An 18,497-nucleotide genomic window follows, 5' to 3' on the forward strand; every position below is an offset into this window, starting at 1 on the left:
AACATAAGAAATGGCATTTCAAAGTTTTTTCGGCAATATGTCACATGTTAACTTGTTGATATGATTAGGTGGATAAAAAAAGCTGTTACCTTACTCTTTAAGTTTAAATAATGACTATATATGATTGGAAAAGTATTTAAACCATTAAACCCCTTAAATAATTTCATATAATAATTTCATATAATATAGTCATTATAAACATAAGATGTTTTACGTGTTGTTTGTTTTTTTTTTAAAAAAAAAATCACTTCAAACCACTTATTGCTGCACCATGCAGCACACGCGCAACAATTTTTACGTTAGAAGTATTATGAAAAACCACTTGGCTCTTCGCATCTGTTTGTTTTTCAGAAAACTTCTAACTTAAGAACTGTTGCGCGTGTGCTGCGTGACGTAGCAGTAAACCAAATGTTTCAAACCTCTTCGCACCTTACTTTAACTTACTGCAGCGATTTGCAGACGTTAAAAAACAAGCATACTTTTTATTAAATGCTGCAACCGTTTGGTCTACCTTTTATGCTATAGAGGCTTACAAAGATGGTTCGTAGACTTCAAACATATTCGGTTCGAAAACACAAAAAGCACCTTACTCAAGTTACGATTATATTCATTATAATGATAAGCATTTGACCTGACCCTTATTAGGTGAAAAGGGTATCGTTGTGTTGTTATTAAAAAAAAAAAAGGTGTGTGGGCTTAACATGGGCCATTTATGAACAAATTGAAAGTTTTGAAAAATAAAGTTTTCCCGCCATTTCGTCTAAACCCTTATTGATTTCAATTTTTTGTCTCTTGGAATCCGTCATTCACAAATTTCATATTGTCTGTCAAGTTTAAGGGGGTTTCAATCTGAAAAATCCTCTGTCCTCCTTCACAACCGTTGTTTTTTCTACATTCCACTTCAGATCTTAACTGAATTTCGTCCAAGATCCTCAGGTTTCTAGGGTTTCTATACGGTCACAATGCACATCAAAGAGGTTTGTTTAGAGGGATTCAAATCATACGCTACAAGAACAGTTGTTCCAGGTTTCGATCCCTTTTTCAATGCCATAACCGGATTAAACGGATCCGGGAAATCGAACATTCTCGATTCCATATGCTTCGTGTTAGGTATAACGAACTTGCAGCAGGTTCGAGCTTCGAATCTACAGGAGTTGGTGTACAAGCAAGGACAAGCTGGTATCACGAAGGCGACCGTGTCGGTTGTGTTTGATAACTCCGATAGGAGTAGAAGCCCACTTGGATACGAAGATTGCCCCGAAATTACTGTTACTCGCCAGGTAATTTCAATATACTCGTGACTTTTTTTTTCTTGTATCTACCGAACATGAAATGAATTTTACAAACTGCAGAATGTTTAAAAATAAGTTTTTATTTTTAAAATTAAAAAATGATGATACTTTAGCACATAAGTTTGAGGGTTTTCGTTTTGTGATGTCACAGATTGTAGTTGGTGGGAGGAACAAGTACTTGATCAATGGACATCTTGCTCAACCAAGTCGAGTGCAAAATCTTTTTCACTCAGTTCAGCTAAATGTCAACAATCCACATTTTCTGATTATGCAAGGGCGCATTACCAAGGTGTTAAACATGAAACCTCCTGAAATATTGTCCATGCTTGAAGAAGCAGCTGGAACAAGAATGTATGAAACCAAAAAAGACGCTGCTTTGAAGACCCTTGAGAAAAAGCAGGGTAAAGTTGATGAGATCAACAAGCTTCTTGATCAGGAAATACTCCCTGCACTAGAAAAACTAAGGAAAGAGCGAATGCAATACATGCAATGGTCCAATGGGAATGCAGAATTAGATAGACTGAAAAGGTTTTGTATTGCTTATGAATATGTAGAAGCAGAAAAAATTCGAGATAATGCAGTTCATGGTGTTGAAGAGGTAAAAGCCAAGATAACTGAGATTGACAGTAATACAGAGACAATGCAAACAGAGATACAAGAAATGGAGGCAAATGTAACAAAGTTAGCTGCTGAAAAAGATGCAACCATGGGTGGGGAGGTTAAGGCTCTGTCAGATAAAGTTGATGCTATTTCTTGTGATCTTGTGAAAGAAACTTCTGTTTTGAAAAATCAAGAGGACAATCTCAACACCGAGAAAAAGAATGTTGCAAAGGTATCATTTTTGTGTAAATTCTATTCTTTCAATTTCGTAAAGATGTAACATTGTATGTTTTGACGTTGTTAGATTGAAAAAAATCTTGAAGAACTGAAGCAGTCTGTTGAAGACAGAGCTAATGCTGTAAAAAGTGCAGAAGATGGAGCAGCTGATTTGAAGAAAAGAGTTGAAGAGCTAAAAAAGAGTTTAGAAGAACATGAAAAAGAGTATCAGGGTGTAGTTGCTGGTAAAAGCAGTGGTAATGAAGAGAAGTGTCTTGAAGATCAGTTAGGTGATGCCAAAGTGGCAGTTGGAAAGGCAGAAACTGAGTTGAAGCAGTTGAAAACAAAGATAAGTCATGGTGAAAAGGAGCTAAAAGAGAACACAGCTAAGTTATTATCAAAGCGGGATGAAGCTGTTTCTGTTGAAAAAGAGCTCAAAATCAGACAAAAAGATGTAGAAAATGTTGAAAAGGCTTTGAAATCTTTATCATATGAGGAAGGACAGATGGAAGGTTTACAAAAGGACCGAATGGTGGAGTCAGAAGCAGTACATAAGATAAAAGAGGAAATACGAATGATTTCTTCACGTTTGGGGAACATTGAGTTCTCTTATCGTGATCCTGTGAAGAACTTTGACCGGTCAAAAGTCAAAGGCGTGGTTGCAAAGCTTATTAAAGTTAAAGATAGCTCAACTATGACTGCATTGGAGGTTTGTGCAGGTGGGAAGTTGTTTAATATTGTGGTGGACACTGAAAATACAGGAAAACAACTTTTACAAAATGGTGATCTTAGAAGAAGAGTGACAATTATTCCTTTGAATAAAATCCAAAGCCATCCTGTACCTTCTAGAGTTCAAACTGCTGCTACTAAACTGGCAAGTTTCTTGCTTTTATAGAACTACTTATATAATCTAAATTGTATTTCTCATTTTCTTTCACATGATAACTTTTTCGTTTTCCAGGTAGGTAAAGGCAATGCTGAGGTGGCACTTTCATTGGTTGGCTATGATGATGAACTCCAGACTGCAATGGAATATGTGTTTGGTGCAACTTTTGTCTGTAAGACCAGTGATGCTGCAAAAGAGGTACCTTTTCACTTTTACTCAATTTCATAACAATTTTCTTTTTGAAATCCAAATTGACTTTTATCTATCTTAACAGGTTGCATTTAATCGCCAAGTTAGCACCCCTAGTGTGACATTGGAAGGTGACATATTTCAACCAAGTGGTCTCCTGACTGGTGGTTCTCGCAAGTAAGCAACATTTCACAAATTCTGTAAAAGCAATATCCGATATAAATGAAACTCACGAATTTATTTACCTTTTATCTATTATTTTAATGCACAAATCTTGAAGTTTAGAGAAGAAATAACGATTACTGGCATGATCATGAATTGACTTAAATAAAAATGGTGAATTCGTGGGTTTGTTTTGATTCAGATTTTGATTTTCTTAGCTATAGTTTTCTTTGTTTGTTTTGGTTTCTTTTTAAAGTTTAAGATAAAGAAAATTAGATTTTTTCTTGGGGTTTATTTATAAAAGATGAAGATGGGGGCAAAATAGACATTTTGCTTTTAATTTAATGTAACTCCTGACCTTGCAACAAGACTAAGCTTTAGGACTGTTATGATCCCACATCGGCCGAAAGTACTATAAGTTGGTGGCTTATAAGTCTAAGTGTTCCCTCCTCCTACAAGCTGGCTTTTGGGAGTGAGTTCTACACTTGGGCTTATGGCATGATACGGGCCTAGTATGGGATGGGTTCGTATCAAGGACCATCCGTTAAACAAATTAAACATCTAGAATGAAAACTATAACTTTTGATGTACCACATCCACTAAGCTTGCAATTTACTCTTATTTAAATGTTGAAGTTTTTTTATAAAGTGTAGTAAATATCTTTACTAATATAACTTTCTAATGAACAGAGGTGGTGGTGATCTATTAAGGCAACTGCATGCTTTAGGAGAGGCTGAATCAGAATTATCAATACATCAAAAACGACTATCAGAAATCGAATCAAAGGTGTACCTTCAATGTTGCTTTCCATGATATTGTCTAATTATGTGTATTAGACTATTACATCAACTAACATCATTGTGTCTTCTTTGAATGTCCAGATCAATGAACTTCTTCCACTTCAAAAAAAGTATAACGACTTAAAGACTCAATTAGAACTTAAGTCCTATGATCTTTCACTCTTCCAAACTAGAGCTGAGCAGAATGAGCATCATAAGGTTTCACCTTTTTTTTTTTGTTATTAATTATGGGGTCTATCTCTATTTATTCATCATTATAATTTGTTTCTGTACTTTTATCTATGTGTGGTGTAGCTTAGTGAAACAGTAAAAAGAATCGAGCAAGAGCTTGCAGAAGCTAAATCTGCTGTTAATGAAAAGCAAGCACTTTATAAAAAATGTGTAGCTGAAGTGACAAATCTTGAAAAGTCAATTAAAGACCATTCCAGTAATCGGGAACGTATGCTCAAAGATTTAGAAAAAAAGATTAAGGATGTGAAAAAAAACATGCAGTCAGCTGCAAAGGACCTCAAGGTATGTTTATTATATAATATAATGTAGTTTTTATAGACATTTAGTACATAAACTTTTGTTTATAGGGGCATGAAAATGAAAGGGAGAAGCTTATAATGGAAGCGGAGGCAGTTAAAGAAGAACAGGCGTCTTTAGAGAATCAGTTAGTTTCTTTTGAGAAGCAGATCAGTGTGTTGACCACTGAAGTGGATGCACTGAAGACCAAGGTTGACTTTATTGAGTTTCTTTTTGTTTCTTTTTTGACACAATGAAAGATAACATTTTTTTTTTGCAGGTTATTTCATTGAAAGATGAACATGGTGAAGCACAACGAGAGCTAAATGCAGCGCGTAAGAAGGTGAAGGAGTGTGACTCACAAATCAGTCGTATTCTTAAAGATCAGCAAAAACTTAGAAATAAAATGGGTGAGAAAAATCTTGAGAGGAAAAAGTTAGAAAATGAGGTCAAACGTATGGAAATGGAACAGAAAGAGTGTTCATCAAAGGTTGATAGATTGATCGAGAAGAATTCTTGGATAAATTCTGAGAAACAACTTTTTGGAAGAAGTGGAAGTGATTATGATTTCACAGCCCGTGATCCACATAAAGCAAGGGAACATTTTGAAAGTCTCCAGGCTGAACAAGCAGGGTAAATTAGTCAATCCCCCCTTTATTATTATTTTTTTTTGAAAAAAATAGCAGTCTACTTTCATTGCTATAGAAATTCTTAAAGTGAATTGTTTGAGTATGAAAAAATTATTTATCTTTTTTCTGTTAAAGGCTTGAGAAGAGGGTGAACAAGAAAGTTATGGCCATGTTTGAGAAAGCAGAAGACGAGTACAATGACTTGATGTCCAAGAAGAACATTATTGAGGTTGGTGGATTTTTATTCTCAGTAAATTACATTTTTGGTCCCTTTACTTTAGATGATCTTTGAAAATTTTGCTCATGAAAAGTTGTCTTGTGCATTTTTGGTTCCAAATAAATATAGTCATTTTCTTGGAACATAGACCAAAAACCTTAAATTAGGACCAGAATTGCAAAAACCAGCTAAACCCAGGGATCAGAAATGTAATTTACTTAAACGTTTTTTTTTTTTTTATTTACACAGAACGACAAGTCAAAGATTAAGCTGGTGATTGAAGAGCTTGATGAGAAGAAAAAGGAGACGCTGAAAGTGACATGGGTTAAAGTGAACAGGTAAGTAAGTTTTTTGAAGTTGAATAATTTATTGATTATAAATAATTTTGTAACAGGTGAAAAAAAATAAAAAAAATTTCAGTGATTTTGGATCTATATTTTCGACGTTGTTACCTGGAACAATGGCAAAGCTAGAACCACCGGAGGGAGGGACATTTTTGGATGGATTAGAAGTGCGGGTGGCATTTGGGGGTGTTTGGAAACAGTCGTTATCAGAACTTAGCGGTGGACAAAGATCTCTGCTTGCACTTTCTTTAATTTTAGCACTGCTTCTTTTCAAACCAGCCCCACTTTATATATTGGATGAGGTATTTCTATTTTCCACCTTTCTTATACTATTATTATTATAACTTATATACTATTGTTTATCTTAATAAAAACATGTCTGACTCTGTTCTGTTGACCAGGTTGATGCCGCTCTTGATCTAAGTCATACACAAAACATTGGGCGGATGATCAAAGCCCACTTTCCACATTCTCAGGTATACATATTGTTTATCAAACTTACAAAATATTTAGTTGTAAACTTAATGTTTGTGTGTTTTTTTTCCTTTTTCTTTTGTGGTGACAGTTTATTGTGGTTTCCTTGAAAGAAGGGATGTTCAACAATGCGAATGTGCTTTTTCGTACAAAATTCGTGGATGGTGTTTCTACTGTTCAGAGAACAGTTGCATCAAAGAAGAGTTGATTGTTTGTTTGTTTTTTCAAATGGTGGTTTGTTTGTTTTTAGAGGATGTTTCTTAAATGTTATGTATGCAATGGCTTGTTGTGTAAAACAAATTTCTTTGTAATATATTTTGTATTAAAGGCTTCTTGTGTAAAACCATTTACTTTCTAAATTACTTTGTGTATTGTTCTCAATTTCACTTTCGATATGAATATGATTTTCTGTGTTTTTGAGTCATTTTCATCTGTCTATGAAGCCTATGTTGTGATTTGTTTACTTCATCCATTAAATAAAATATTAGGATATACATGCATCCCCAGCAATAGCAAAAAATCCTATATTTATATATATACATTAGGTGTAACATTCATGTATTACATGAGTTTATTTAAAAGAAAATTTAACTATGAAATTGTTATCAATTTGAGAAATTTGAATTTATAAGAAAAATTAGAAAAATAATGAATTATTAAAATTAAAGTGTTTTTTTTTTTTTTTTGTTTTTTTTTCTTTTATAGTTAAACTAATAATTTAGATAAATAAACATAGGAAACTAATAAGAGTTTAATTTAAAATTTTTGAAATTAGAAGATTTAATAAAATGGAAAAAAAAACCATAAAATGCAATGTGAAGATTTTAATTGAAAAAAACTCAAAATAACATGTGGCCAATGTTGGAAACCAGACAACAAAATATCAAACTACACACTCAAAATATGCAAACTAAATTAGGAATTAGAGGTACACACACTTGGAAGAACTTTTGGAAGTTTTTATTCTAATGTTCTGTCAAAAGTAAAACAGAGATCCAAACATTTATAGACTACTACATTGAATGCTGAAATAAAAAGTTTTAAACTAAGAATTGAAACTGAAATACTTTACTACCTGGTTAACCACATTTAGTTAATAATATGGTAACCACTTATTCATTTTTAATGCATTAAAAACTGAGTTAAACATGAACCACAACAGGATTAATTCCAACATTCTCCCCTCCCCCCCCCCCCCCCCCCCCCTAATCTTGATTTATGTCTTCAGGTCTTCAACACCCAACAAATTTCGCATTTCTACAAATTTGACTCGTGGGAGTGCTTTGGTCAAGATATCTGCCTTTTGTTCTTCCCCGCTTACATGCTCAACGCAAATGAAATCTTCTTCTACACATTCTCTAATGAAATGATATCGGGTGTTGATGTGTTTACTTCTCCCGTGGAATACCGGGTTCTTCATCAGCTCAATTGCGGATTTGTTGTCTACGAGAAGCTTTACACAGCTTACTTTAGAACCTGTCAGATACTTCAATAAACTCTGTAACCACAAAGCTTGACATGCTGCTGAAGTCGCCGCCATAAACTCGGCTTCGCAAGACAACAAAGCTACTGTTCGTTGTTTTTGTGAACACCAAGTGATTAGATTTCCTGAAAAATAAAATGCCATCCCAGATGTACTTTTCCCATCTTCACGATCCCCATTGTGGCTGCTGTCACTGTAGCCGAGTATCTTCCCATCTCCTCCCTTCCGATACACTAACCCATAGTTGATAGTCCCTTTGATGTATCGCATAATTTGCTTAACTGCTTTGAGGTGACTTTCTCGTGGTGACTCCATGTATCTACTAATGACACCCACTGAATAACTTAGGTCTGGTCTGGTGTGAGTTAAATAATCGCAAACTTCCAATGAGACAGCGATAATGTGTAGCATTCACTAGCACTCCTTCATCTTTGGTCAGGTCAAGCTTCGGTTCCATGGGACTTTTTGCTAAGTTGCAATCAGACATGCCAACTATCTTTAATATCTTTTGAGCATACCTCCTTTGGCAAATAGAGATTATGTTCTTGTGTTATTGAACTTCCATTCCAAGATAGTATGACAGTTTCCCAAGACCACTCATGTCGAAAATTTCCCGCTTTTGCCTTTTAAACTCACAAATTCCTTCTTCACTTGAACCTGTTACTATCAAATCATCAACATACACTCCAACAATTAGTACAAATTTTGATTCTTGGCGTTTGTAGACAGCTTGTTCCTGGGGACACTTTTGAAAACCCAACTCCTTGAGTGTTTTATCAAGCTTGACATTCCAAGCTCTCGGTGCTTGACGTAAGCCATAGAGAGCTTTATTCAACTTGTACACCATGTGCTCCTTTCCTGCAATCACAAGGCCATCAGGTTGAGTTACATACACCTCCTCTTGTAAGTCACCATTCAAGAAGGCCGACTTTACATCGAGGTGGTGCACCTGCCACTCCTCAAAAACAGCCAGAGCTAACAACGAGCGTACTGTTTCTATCCGAGCCACCAGTGCAAAAACCTCGCTAAAATCAACTCCTTTTTGTTGTGCGTATCCCTTCGCGACAAGCCTCGCCTTGTGTCGTACTACTTTTCCATAAGAATCTCTTTTTAATTTAAAAACCCACTTCAACCCTATGGGTTTTTGACCACGAGGCAAATCAGTCAACTTCCAAGTCCGGTTTTTTTCAATCGATTGAAGCTCTATTTTCATTGCGTCTACCCATTCTCGGTTACACACTGCTTTAGAATAAGTTGTAGGCTCATCTCCAATGAACATCAATTCCTCTTGTTCATCTTCCATTTCTACCGGTTGTGTTTCATCATAAATGTCGTATAATGATCGAAACCCTCGAACAGGTGTATGATTGTAGGTAGAGTTGTTGATGCTCTGATTACTTCCTGGTGTTTCAATTGATGTACTTCCCATGCTCGAAGATAAAATTGATGAGTTACCTAACCTGATTGATGGAGTTGATACTGGTGATACCAGGTCACTTGTGTCGTCTGCAATAGGGCTAAGATCTTCTTCACCAGGTTGATTTTGGCTTTGTTCCCTTCTTTCTACTTCAACATTGATAGGCACCTGGAACCAATTGGGCTTCAATGTGGGCTCACTTCCTTGGGCTACACCCCAATTCCATTTAACCTTTTCTTCAAATATAACATCACGGGCCACATGTAACTTGTTTTTACTAGGGTTAAATAAGCGATAGGCTTTGGTTCCTGGCTCCACTCCCAAGTACACCATTGCCACACTTCTATCGCTAAGTTTAGTGAGCTGGTTTGCTGGTCTTTTAACATGTGCGACACACCCAAAAACCATGATGTGTTGGAGTGTCGGTTTTCTTCCCTTCCAGGCCTCGTATGGTGTCATATTCTTCACTCCTTTAGTTGGAACTCGGTTGAAAATGTATACAACACGACGAACGACTTCACCCCATAAAGTCTTTGGCACATTTATACTTTTCAACAACGATCTCGTAGGTCCAAGTACAGTTCTGTTACGACATTCTACTACCCCATTTTGTTGAGGGGAGTAGGGCGTCGTCAATTGCCTCTTTATTCCTTCTTTATCACAAAAATCTGCAAATTGCTTAGAGACGAATTAACCTCCTCAATCTGTCCGTAATGCCTTCAATTTGAATGAGCTTTCATTCTCAACTCGAGCCTTGAAGTTCTTGAAGGCTGAAAAAGCTTCAGCCTTGGTCTCAATACCATAAATCCACGTATACCTGCTGTAATCATCAACAATTAAGAAAAAATATCGATTGCCTCCCACTGTAGTTGGTGTTACTGGTCCGCACAAATCTGCATGAACTAACTCCAACGGGTTGTTTGCACGCCACTGAGTTTCTTTCGGGAACGATTGTCGGGTCTGCTTACCAATTAAACATCCTTCACATACCTGTGTAGGATGCTTTATCTTTGGTACTCCATACACCAGTTCCCTTTCAACCATGGATTCTATGATCCTGAAGTTCACGTGACCAAGTCTCGCATGCCATAACCACGCCTCATCATCCAAGCTAGTAGCTAAACATATAGGTTGAGTTGTATGGAGAGAAATTTTGTACAATCTATTACTAGATCGTTGAACCTTCATGATCAGCCTTCCATCTTCATCATGTACCCGCAAATACTGATGTAACATCTCGATTTTATACCCGTCTTCTGTCATCTACCCTAAACTCAAGATGTTGCAATGCAACGCGGGTATGAAATATACCTCCGATATCAGAAGTTGCTCACCATCCTTGCACTCCACCAAGATGGATCCTTTTCCTGCAATTTTCACCTTAGAGCCATCACCAAATCGCACCTGTCCAATCACATTTTCATCAAGCTCCGTGAAAAAACTTTTCACACCGGTCATATGGTTGCTAGCACCATTATCCAAGTACCAAACGTCTTTCTCGTTTCCTTTCTGTCCTGGAAACACCTTGTCCTCGTTTACTAGCACCATGTTGTTTGTCTCTTCACCATGGACAATCAACAGTAAAGCGGGTCCTTCTTCTTCCGTCTGAGTCAAGTTTGCCTCATCTCTTTTTTTTCTCGGTGCTTTGCATTCAGATGCATAGTGACCATATTCCTCACAATTGAAACACATAATATGACTCTTATCCCTTCCTCTTTGGCGATTATTACTTGAGTCACGAGGCACCGACGAATTGCCCCGACTACCTCTGCCTCGTGCACTTCCTCTATCACGACCACCCGATCGACCCCCTCTATCATGGTGTGACGGGCCCCGTCCTCTACCGCCTGTTGAGAACCCACCCCGTGAAGACTTTTGATTGAGCTTGTTTTCTGTTTGAGTAAGTAACAAACCTGTTTCCTCACTTGTTTGGTTGCTAAGGGACTTTAGTCGGTCCTCATAAGCCTTAAGCCTGCCAATTGCTTCTTCAAAAGGCATGCTATCCAAATCTGAGTACTGCTCAATCGATGCCACCAGCTGGAGATACTTGTCTGGAACTGAATCAAGTAGCTTTCTCACCATTGTGCTATCTTCAAGGGTTTCACCGAGGCTGCTAAACTTTGAAATTATCCCACTCAATTTTCATGTGAACTCATCGATAGACTCTCCGTCTTTCATCCGTAATGCATCGAAATCACTTTTGAGTGTGTGTAATCTGGCCTTCTGTACCCTATCTGCTCCCAGGTACCTTAACTTCAAGGATTCCCAAACTTCTTTTGCCGTCTTCTTCTTCGCTACTTGCAACAGAATATCTTCAGGTACTGATTGAAAAAGAAAAACTCGAGCCGACTTGTTCTTCTTCTCATCCACAGCTTCACCCGCTACTGGTTCAATGGATTCCCATATTCCCTGGGCATCCATTATAGCTTCCATCTTAATTGCCCACGTGGTGTAGTTCGTGGGAGTCAACATCGGACATTGAAATGGCACTCCACCATTCTCTTTTGTAACAAGTTGGGTGGATGATGACATGGATTCGTAGCGGATATATTTAGGCATGAACCGTACTCTCTGATACCAAATGTTGGAAACCAGAAAGCAAAATATCAAACTACACACTCAAAATATGCAAACTAAATTAGGAATTAGAGGTACACACACTTGGAAGAACTTTTAGAAGTTTTTATTCTAATGTTATGTCAAAAGTAAAACAGGGATCCAAACATTTATAGACTACTACATTGAATGCTGAAATAAAAAGCTTTAAACTAAGAATTGAAACTGAAATAAAAAGCTTCAACTCTCGTGTAGATTGTTTCAGCTAACAATCAACTAGTTGCGATTTTGGTTTCTGTGTCCTGCACTACTATACCAAAACTTCTAACAATCATAACTTCCTCATACGAAGTTAAATTTTGGCGTTCTCTATATGCATGCTCTCGGTTTTACGACTACTATGTTTAGATCACTAACGCTAATAAGTAATCTATCTTTGATTCGTATCTTACAACGTGCATAGTCACGTCGGTTTAAATTGCCAAAGTTTGAAGGAACATAACTTCTTCATACTAAATCGAATTCAGGCATTTTATATATCTATGGAAATCGTATTGATGTTTCCTACATGTTTATGACGATTACTTTGGCTAAAAAGTAGTATATCTATACTTCGAAATTTATAAACCACAATTTATATTAAATTATATTGGAATATGAAAATGGGATGTACATAGTCAATCTTGGGCGTGGTATACCCAAACCCTGCCCGACCATCGAACACATCATCGAGCCTATTTGGAGGTTGTAAGCCTTATATTCTTAGATATCTTTTTTAGTCATTTTATATGTATAAATCAAAATTGCCAAACAGATTAACTTATTAGTTTATTGTAATTTAATATGATATAAGCTAATCGAAACACATTTTCTAAAAGTCTATTTTATACCATATAATTTAATAAGCAAGTAAAAATAAAAATAGGTTATTTTAAAAAGGGAAATGATTGTATATTTTTTTAAACTAAATGAAAGACTTTTGAGTATTTCAAATTTTATCGATAGTGTTCATATAATGATTTTTTTATTTGTTATTAAAGGTTTTTATTGCTACTTGTCACACTTTCATTCAATTTGTCAAATATCATTTTGTGATTATTTTGAATTAATTTTTTTTCACGTATCATTTTATAAGTTTTTCTATTTTATTAAATTCCACATAATATTTTAATATAATTTTTACAATAAATATAGTAATAAATGAATATCAATTTCATAAATTAACTTACCTTTTAATTTTAAAATTTTTCAAAATTAAAGTTTATTAGTTTCTTTTATTTATTTAAATTAGTATTTGTTTAAATTTAAAAGATAAAAAAATATTTTTATTATAATAATTTAATATTTTTTTTCTTATAAATTCAAAGTTCTCAAATATTTTTACTTTTATATTTAATTTTTGTTTAAATTAACTCATATTATACATGGCTATCCCAACTAGTTGGTAACATCAAAATGTACCAAGTTTTTTTTTCTTAGTATTTGTAATAGCAAGTTTCCAATGATAGAACCGATAAAATGTAATATCAAAATGTACCAAGTTTTTTTCTTAGTATTTGTAATAGCATGTTTCCAATGATAAAATCGATAAAATGTAATAAATTTAAAGACTTTCATATCAAATACAAAGGGTTTTTGACACTGTAGCACATCAATGTTTGGTTAATTTGCACATTTAGTCACTTAAGTTTTTTTGTGCTCAATTGATCCTTAATGTTAGTAACTACCGGCTAATTAAAGGAATGTGAGCAAATACTACCTGTTTAAGGGTCATCGCTGACGTGGATTCGCTTATGTGGACAAGCATTTGACCATGTCATATGTAACGTGTAAACCATCCTTAATTGAACCTTATATTGAACCATCGAGGATACATTGTTACCCCAAATTAGGTCAGTGCCTCCCTTCCGAAACTCTACACTCAATCGATATAACCAGAACAATGTCTGCCTCTTCTAGTCGATCAATCAAGCTTCTGCGTGTCGGAAACGTTCGTGATGATGATCCCTGTCCACCTTGCGATTGTCAAGACGCAATAAGCGTGGAAAGGACTGCCTGGATCGACGATAATGTAGCTCGCAGGTTTTGGAACTGCAAAAACTCTTTGGTGAGTATTCATTTTGTTTACTAACACCATATTTGTTATTTTGAGCTGAAGATGTACATATTTTCATTAATTGCAACCCTAACCCTAACTCTGGTTTTCCCTTGTAATCAAGCAGTTGTAGGTCCGAAATGCAAGTTCTTTATGTGGAAAGACAAAGAAATGGAGGAGGGTTACTACAAAGAACAGCTTCGCAAGATGAGGTTTGAGCTGAAAAGGAAAGAAGAGTTTAGTTAAGTTTCGAAGGTTCAAAAGAAGTTGGTTAAGCTGCAACAAGCTATGGAAGCAGATAAGCAAGTGTTTGAGACACAGTTGATGGAGTTGACGAAGCCAAATAGAATGTTGAAGTGTGGGATCTTTGTTATGGTAATTGTAGTCATTTCCATATGGTTGAAATGGACTTGAATTGTGCAGCAGATCAAATAGGTGTTTATGGTTGATGGTATATAATTCCAACCAGTTTTTTGGAAAGTGTATGGGTGGATGTTAAAAAGTTATTAGCTTTTTTGGGAAGTGTATGGGTGCATGGGTACATGGTCAAGGTTAGATCCTAGTTGTAATGTATAGTCAGGTTTTTGGTTGAATGCTTGGTTTATCAGTGTGTATGGGATGTTAGATGTAATGGAATGTAGATGTAATGGGATAGCAGTACATGGGAACAATTGTAATGTCTTTGTGTTGATTCAATGAATGATATGAAATATCCTAGTTAAGATATACCTTGCTGAATTTTATAATATGCATGTGCTCCTTTTATAAATTAAAGTGTGGGTACCACATTGTCGGCCATAAGGAACTCACTTGGTCCATTTAAAAGTGGACTGTCTTTAGAGTTCTGTGCAGGGGTATATATGGAAAAGTAAGGGTATATGGACCACTGACCACACGTGGTATATAAGGACATAATCAATCATAATTTTAAATTATCTATATATGCAAATATATTCCCTTGCCATGTAGTTTAACCAAACAAGTCCTTGCCATGCATGCAACTTCAAATTAACACAACAAAAAGCTCAAAATAACAATCAACTTAAGTAACACAAAATACACATACATAAACCAACATAGTTTCATACAAAGTAGCATAGTTAATAGCAGTTCCATAAAAACAACAACAATACACCAAAACACATCATTTAACACTAAATACCATGTTCATATCACATAAACCAACACTTAAAGTTATTCTAGAGTAACAAGTTTAGCTTCTAAATTCCCAAGTGCATCATTTCCACCAACTTTCTTGCCCAGTTTCAACTTGATAATCCTTTCAGATTTCTTCCTCTTGATTTTCTTCAAGAAGGTTGCAAGTGGTGTTTCTCTAGCCTCTTGTTCTTGCACATGAACCTGACTAGGTTCTCCATTAGCTGATGCATCAAACTCCAAAGGAGTGAGTTCCACCTCATCATAGTCTTGTTGCACATGCACCTCATTGACTGCTTCTGCACCATCATTTACTGCTCCTCCATCATTGACTGCTTATCCACCATGAGTTACTGCTCCTCCATCATTTACTGCTCTTACACCCTGATTGACCAATATAAAAGATTATTAGAAATTTAAAAAGAAATTGTAAAGATTAACCATTTAAATACTTATGTACCTGTTTTGTTTTTCTTTTAGCTTTGGTTTTAGGAGGCCTTGTTAAAGTACAAGTTCTTTTGTTGTGTCCTTCAATCTTACAAAGACTACATTTTTGTTTTTTTACCAGCCTTGGATACCTTCACCGGCTCCTTACCTTTGTTGGGTGTTTGGGTAGTTGTCTTTGATTTTCTACTTGACTGGTTTAGGGTTTCTGTTGCATCCCTTTTCCTTTTAGTTGCAGGTCTCCTAGGCATAGCTCTACGAACATGAGGTAAAGGTGGGGTGTAATCAGTTGTAGACAACAAATTACTTCCATTCATAGGTGCTAACCTAAACTTGTATGCCTTCATATAAGTGATGCTACTAAACATTTTTTTCCACATATGACTCTACATCCCTATTCATAAAACTAGTAGCTGCAACAGAATGGACACAACCGATTCCATTAAGCTGCCATAGCCTGCATGAGCAAGTTCTTTCTTCCAGATCCACTTCATAAGCATCTGTAGTTCCTCTTACTTCAAACTGATTTAGTCCACTAGGTAAGACTTGGTAATGTCTTAGACCCTTCTTAATGTCATTCATTATTTCTCTAATTGTTGGACAAATTTGGTTGCCCCATCCTATACCCTTGCATTTCTTCTTGAACACCCTCTCCATCATATACATACTCAACTCCTCTAGCATGGTGATAATTGGTTTCTTCCTAGCATCAACAATCACATCATTAAAACTTTCTGACATTCCATTCTCCACAGCATCACAACATCTTCCTGGTTGGAAGTAGGCCCTTGACCATGTTTTGGGGTCTTTATCCATCAGATACTGATGAGCACTTGGGTCTAGCACTTCAAGCTCTTTCATGGCAACCTTAAAATCTACCTCTGTTGTTGCTTTACACGCCTTCCAGAAAATGCTTTCATATTGGGCACCAATATACCTTTTCCTAAGGTTTTGGCTAATATGCTTGGCACACTGCCTATGCTCTACATAAGGAAGGAGTTCTTTCACAACCTCAATCATACCCTGTTAACAAATTCTAAATATAGTGAATAAGGATGCAAATAGATAGGAAAATTAATTACAAACAACTAAATTACCTTGTGTTGATCAGATATTACATTGTATCCATAGCCCAAATTAAGTCCTAAATCATCAATGAGTAAATCCAAAAACCACCTCCAATTTTCCTTATTCTCCACACATACTACTGCCCATGCAATAGGATAAATCCCATTGTTTGCATCCCTTCCAACAACACATAATAACTCCCTTTTACAGATCCCTTTAAGGAAACAACCATCTAAACCTATTATCGTCCTGCATCCCTCCTTCCACCCCTTCTTCAATGCATCAAAGCAAACATAGAACTTAATAAAGTAGTTTTTCCTATTTGGCATATGATTTACATCAAGCTTCACAGTGCTACCTAGATTTGATCTCCTAATCTCTTCTGCATACGACCATAACTTTGCATAATGTTCAACTAGGGTGCCATCTATTAGTTGGAGTGCATATTTCTTAGCTCTCCTGCATTGACCAACACTAACATGAATGCCAAACTTCTGTGACACAGCTGTTCTTAGCTTTCTAACACCCATCTTTTGTCTAAGTAAGAACTCTCTTGTATAATGACTCCCTATCCAAGCATAAGTGACCATGGACCCTAACTTGTAGTTCCTTGCACATTTGTGGACTGACTTTAAAGACTTAATTTGGAAGCTTGCTTCATCACTCATCCAAGATGCCCATAACCTAATTGAGCACTCACCCTTACAACACTTAACCAACAATCTTTTCCTATCATTTTTCTCAAAGCAAAGTTGGTACCCATTCATAACAACATAGTTGCATAACATCGATTTTAATTGAGATGGATCTTTGAACCTCATACCAAGTATTGGGATCTGCTTTTTCCATGGAACTAACTCATTAAAAATGGAATGTTGTTGAGTTACATTAGCATCCTCTTCATGCAGATCATGATCATTTATGTTGTTATCATTTCCCTCTTCATCTTCGCCACATAATCTATTTAGAAATTCATCATCCTTTGTCCTATTCATAGTGACTATGTCCTCATTTTAGTCCACATCCACATCTGTTAGGCTATCAATTTCGTCCTCATTCTCACCACCATCAATGCAAGAATCATCTCCATCCTCCTCTTCTATTTTAAAACCAAACCAATCTTCTATTCCTTGACCATCATGGTCCATATACATACAAATTTTACCATCTGTCCCATATGCATGAAAAATGAAACCACCATAGTCTTCATCATTAGCAATAGCAGTTATCCCAAATATTAAGGGCTTACCTGGTTCGCAATAGTATAACTTCTTTATACTTTCTTGCATGAACCGTTCGAGAAATGTGATACATTCACCGTATGTCATTCCAGAAAAATCGTGATCATTGAAATTGAAATTGATACCATGGTTATACGAGAAAGGATTTCTAAGAAAAACACCTTTGAAGTTCAGCTCCACTATAGGGTAGAGTCCATCAGGGTTTGGTGTCGAGATAGACATTGTGGGTTTGTTGACTGCTCACTGACTTCGATCGGAGAAAACGACTTCAAACACTAGGTTTAGTGCTTCGTATTCACTGTAAGATGAGAAAAAGAAAGAACAAAGAAGGAGTGTTTTAGCTAAATAAATGTGTTTATTTTGACCTCTAAATCCTACATGGATAAAATAAATGAATTATATTATGTAAACTTATTCCACGTAAGCAATATCACCGGTTGTTCCGTTTACCGGGTGCATAAGGGGGCAATTAGCCAGTAGTTACTAACATTAAGGATCAATTGAGAAAAAAAAAAACTTAAGTGACTAAATGTACAAGTTGACCAAACATTTATGTGCTTCAGTGTCAAAAACCTTATACAAAAGAGAGATAATAACATAAAAAATTTATAAATTTAAAATTCTTTTTACAAATTTGATTTTTTGATTTTAATTTTAATTATTATTATTATTATTTTTTTTTGTAAACGTAAAAGCAAAATAGAAAAAAGTAAAAAACTTAA

General features: G+C 35.8%; 2 protein-coding genes across 2 annotated transcripts; one reads left to right on the plus strand and one right to left on the minus strand.

Annotated features, from left to right (window-relative positions):
• The first annotated feature begins 798 nt into the window (after positions 1–798).
• SMC2 (structural maintenance of chromosomes 2) lies at positions 799–6,675 on the plus strand. The gene is made up of 15 exons (XM_078967494.1): positions 799–1,280; positions 1,444–2,124; positions 2,197–2,986; positions 3,074–3,192; positions 3,269–3,360; positions 4,035–4,131; positions 4,227–4,343; positions 4,440–4,658; positions 4,724–4,864; positions 4,933–5,285; positions 5,417–5,510; positions 5,748–5,836; positions 5,919–6,144; positions 6,244–6,318; positions 6,408–6,675. The coding sequence occupies exons 1-15, from the start codon at positions 963–965 to the stop codon at positions 6,522–6,524; spliced, it is 3,528 nt and encodes a 1,175-aa protein (XP_078823620.1). The 5' UTR covers positions 799–962; the 3' UTR covers positions 6,525–6,675.
• A 9,151-nt stretch (positions 6,676–15,826) lies between these two features.
• LOC145009385 (uncharacterized) lies at positions 15,827–17,529 on the minus strand. The gene is made up of 2 exons (XM_078968094.1): positions 16,564–17,529; positions 15,827–16,489 (listed from the first exon to the last, which is right to left on the minus strand). Exons 1-2 carry the CDS (start codon positions 17,527–17,529, stop codon positions 15,827–15,829), a joined length of 1,629 nt encoding a protein of 542 aa, XP_078824220.1.
• Positions 17,530–18,497: the final 968 nt, after the last annotated feature.

The sequence above is a fragment of the Lactuca saligna genome, chromosome 8 (genome assembly GCF_052625555.1).
Source record: "Lactuca saligna cultivar CGN05327 chromosome 8, ASM5262555v1, whole genome shotgun sequence".
In the NCBI taxonomy this organism is placed as follows: Eukaryota; Viridiplantae; Streptophyta; class Magnoliopsida; order Asterales; family Asteraceae; genus Lactuca; species Lactuca saligna.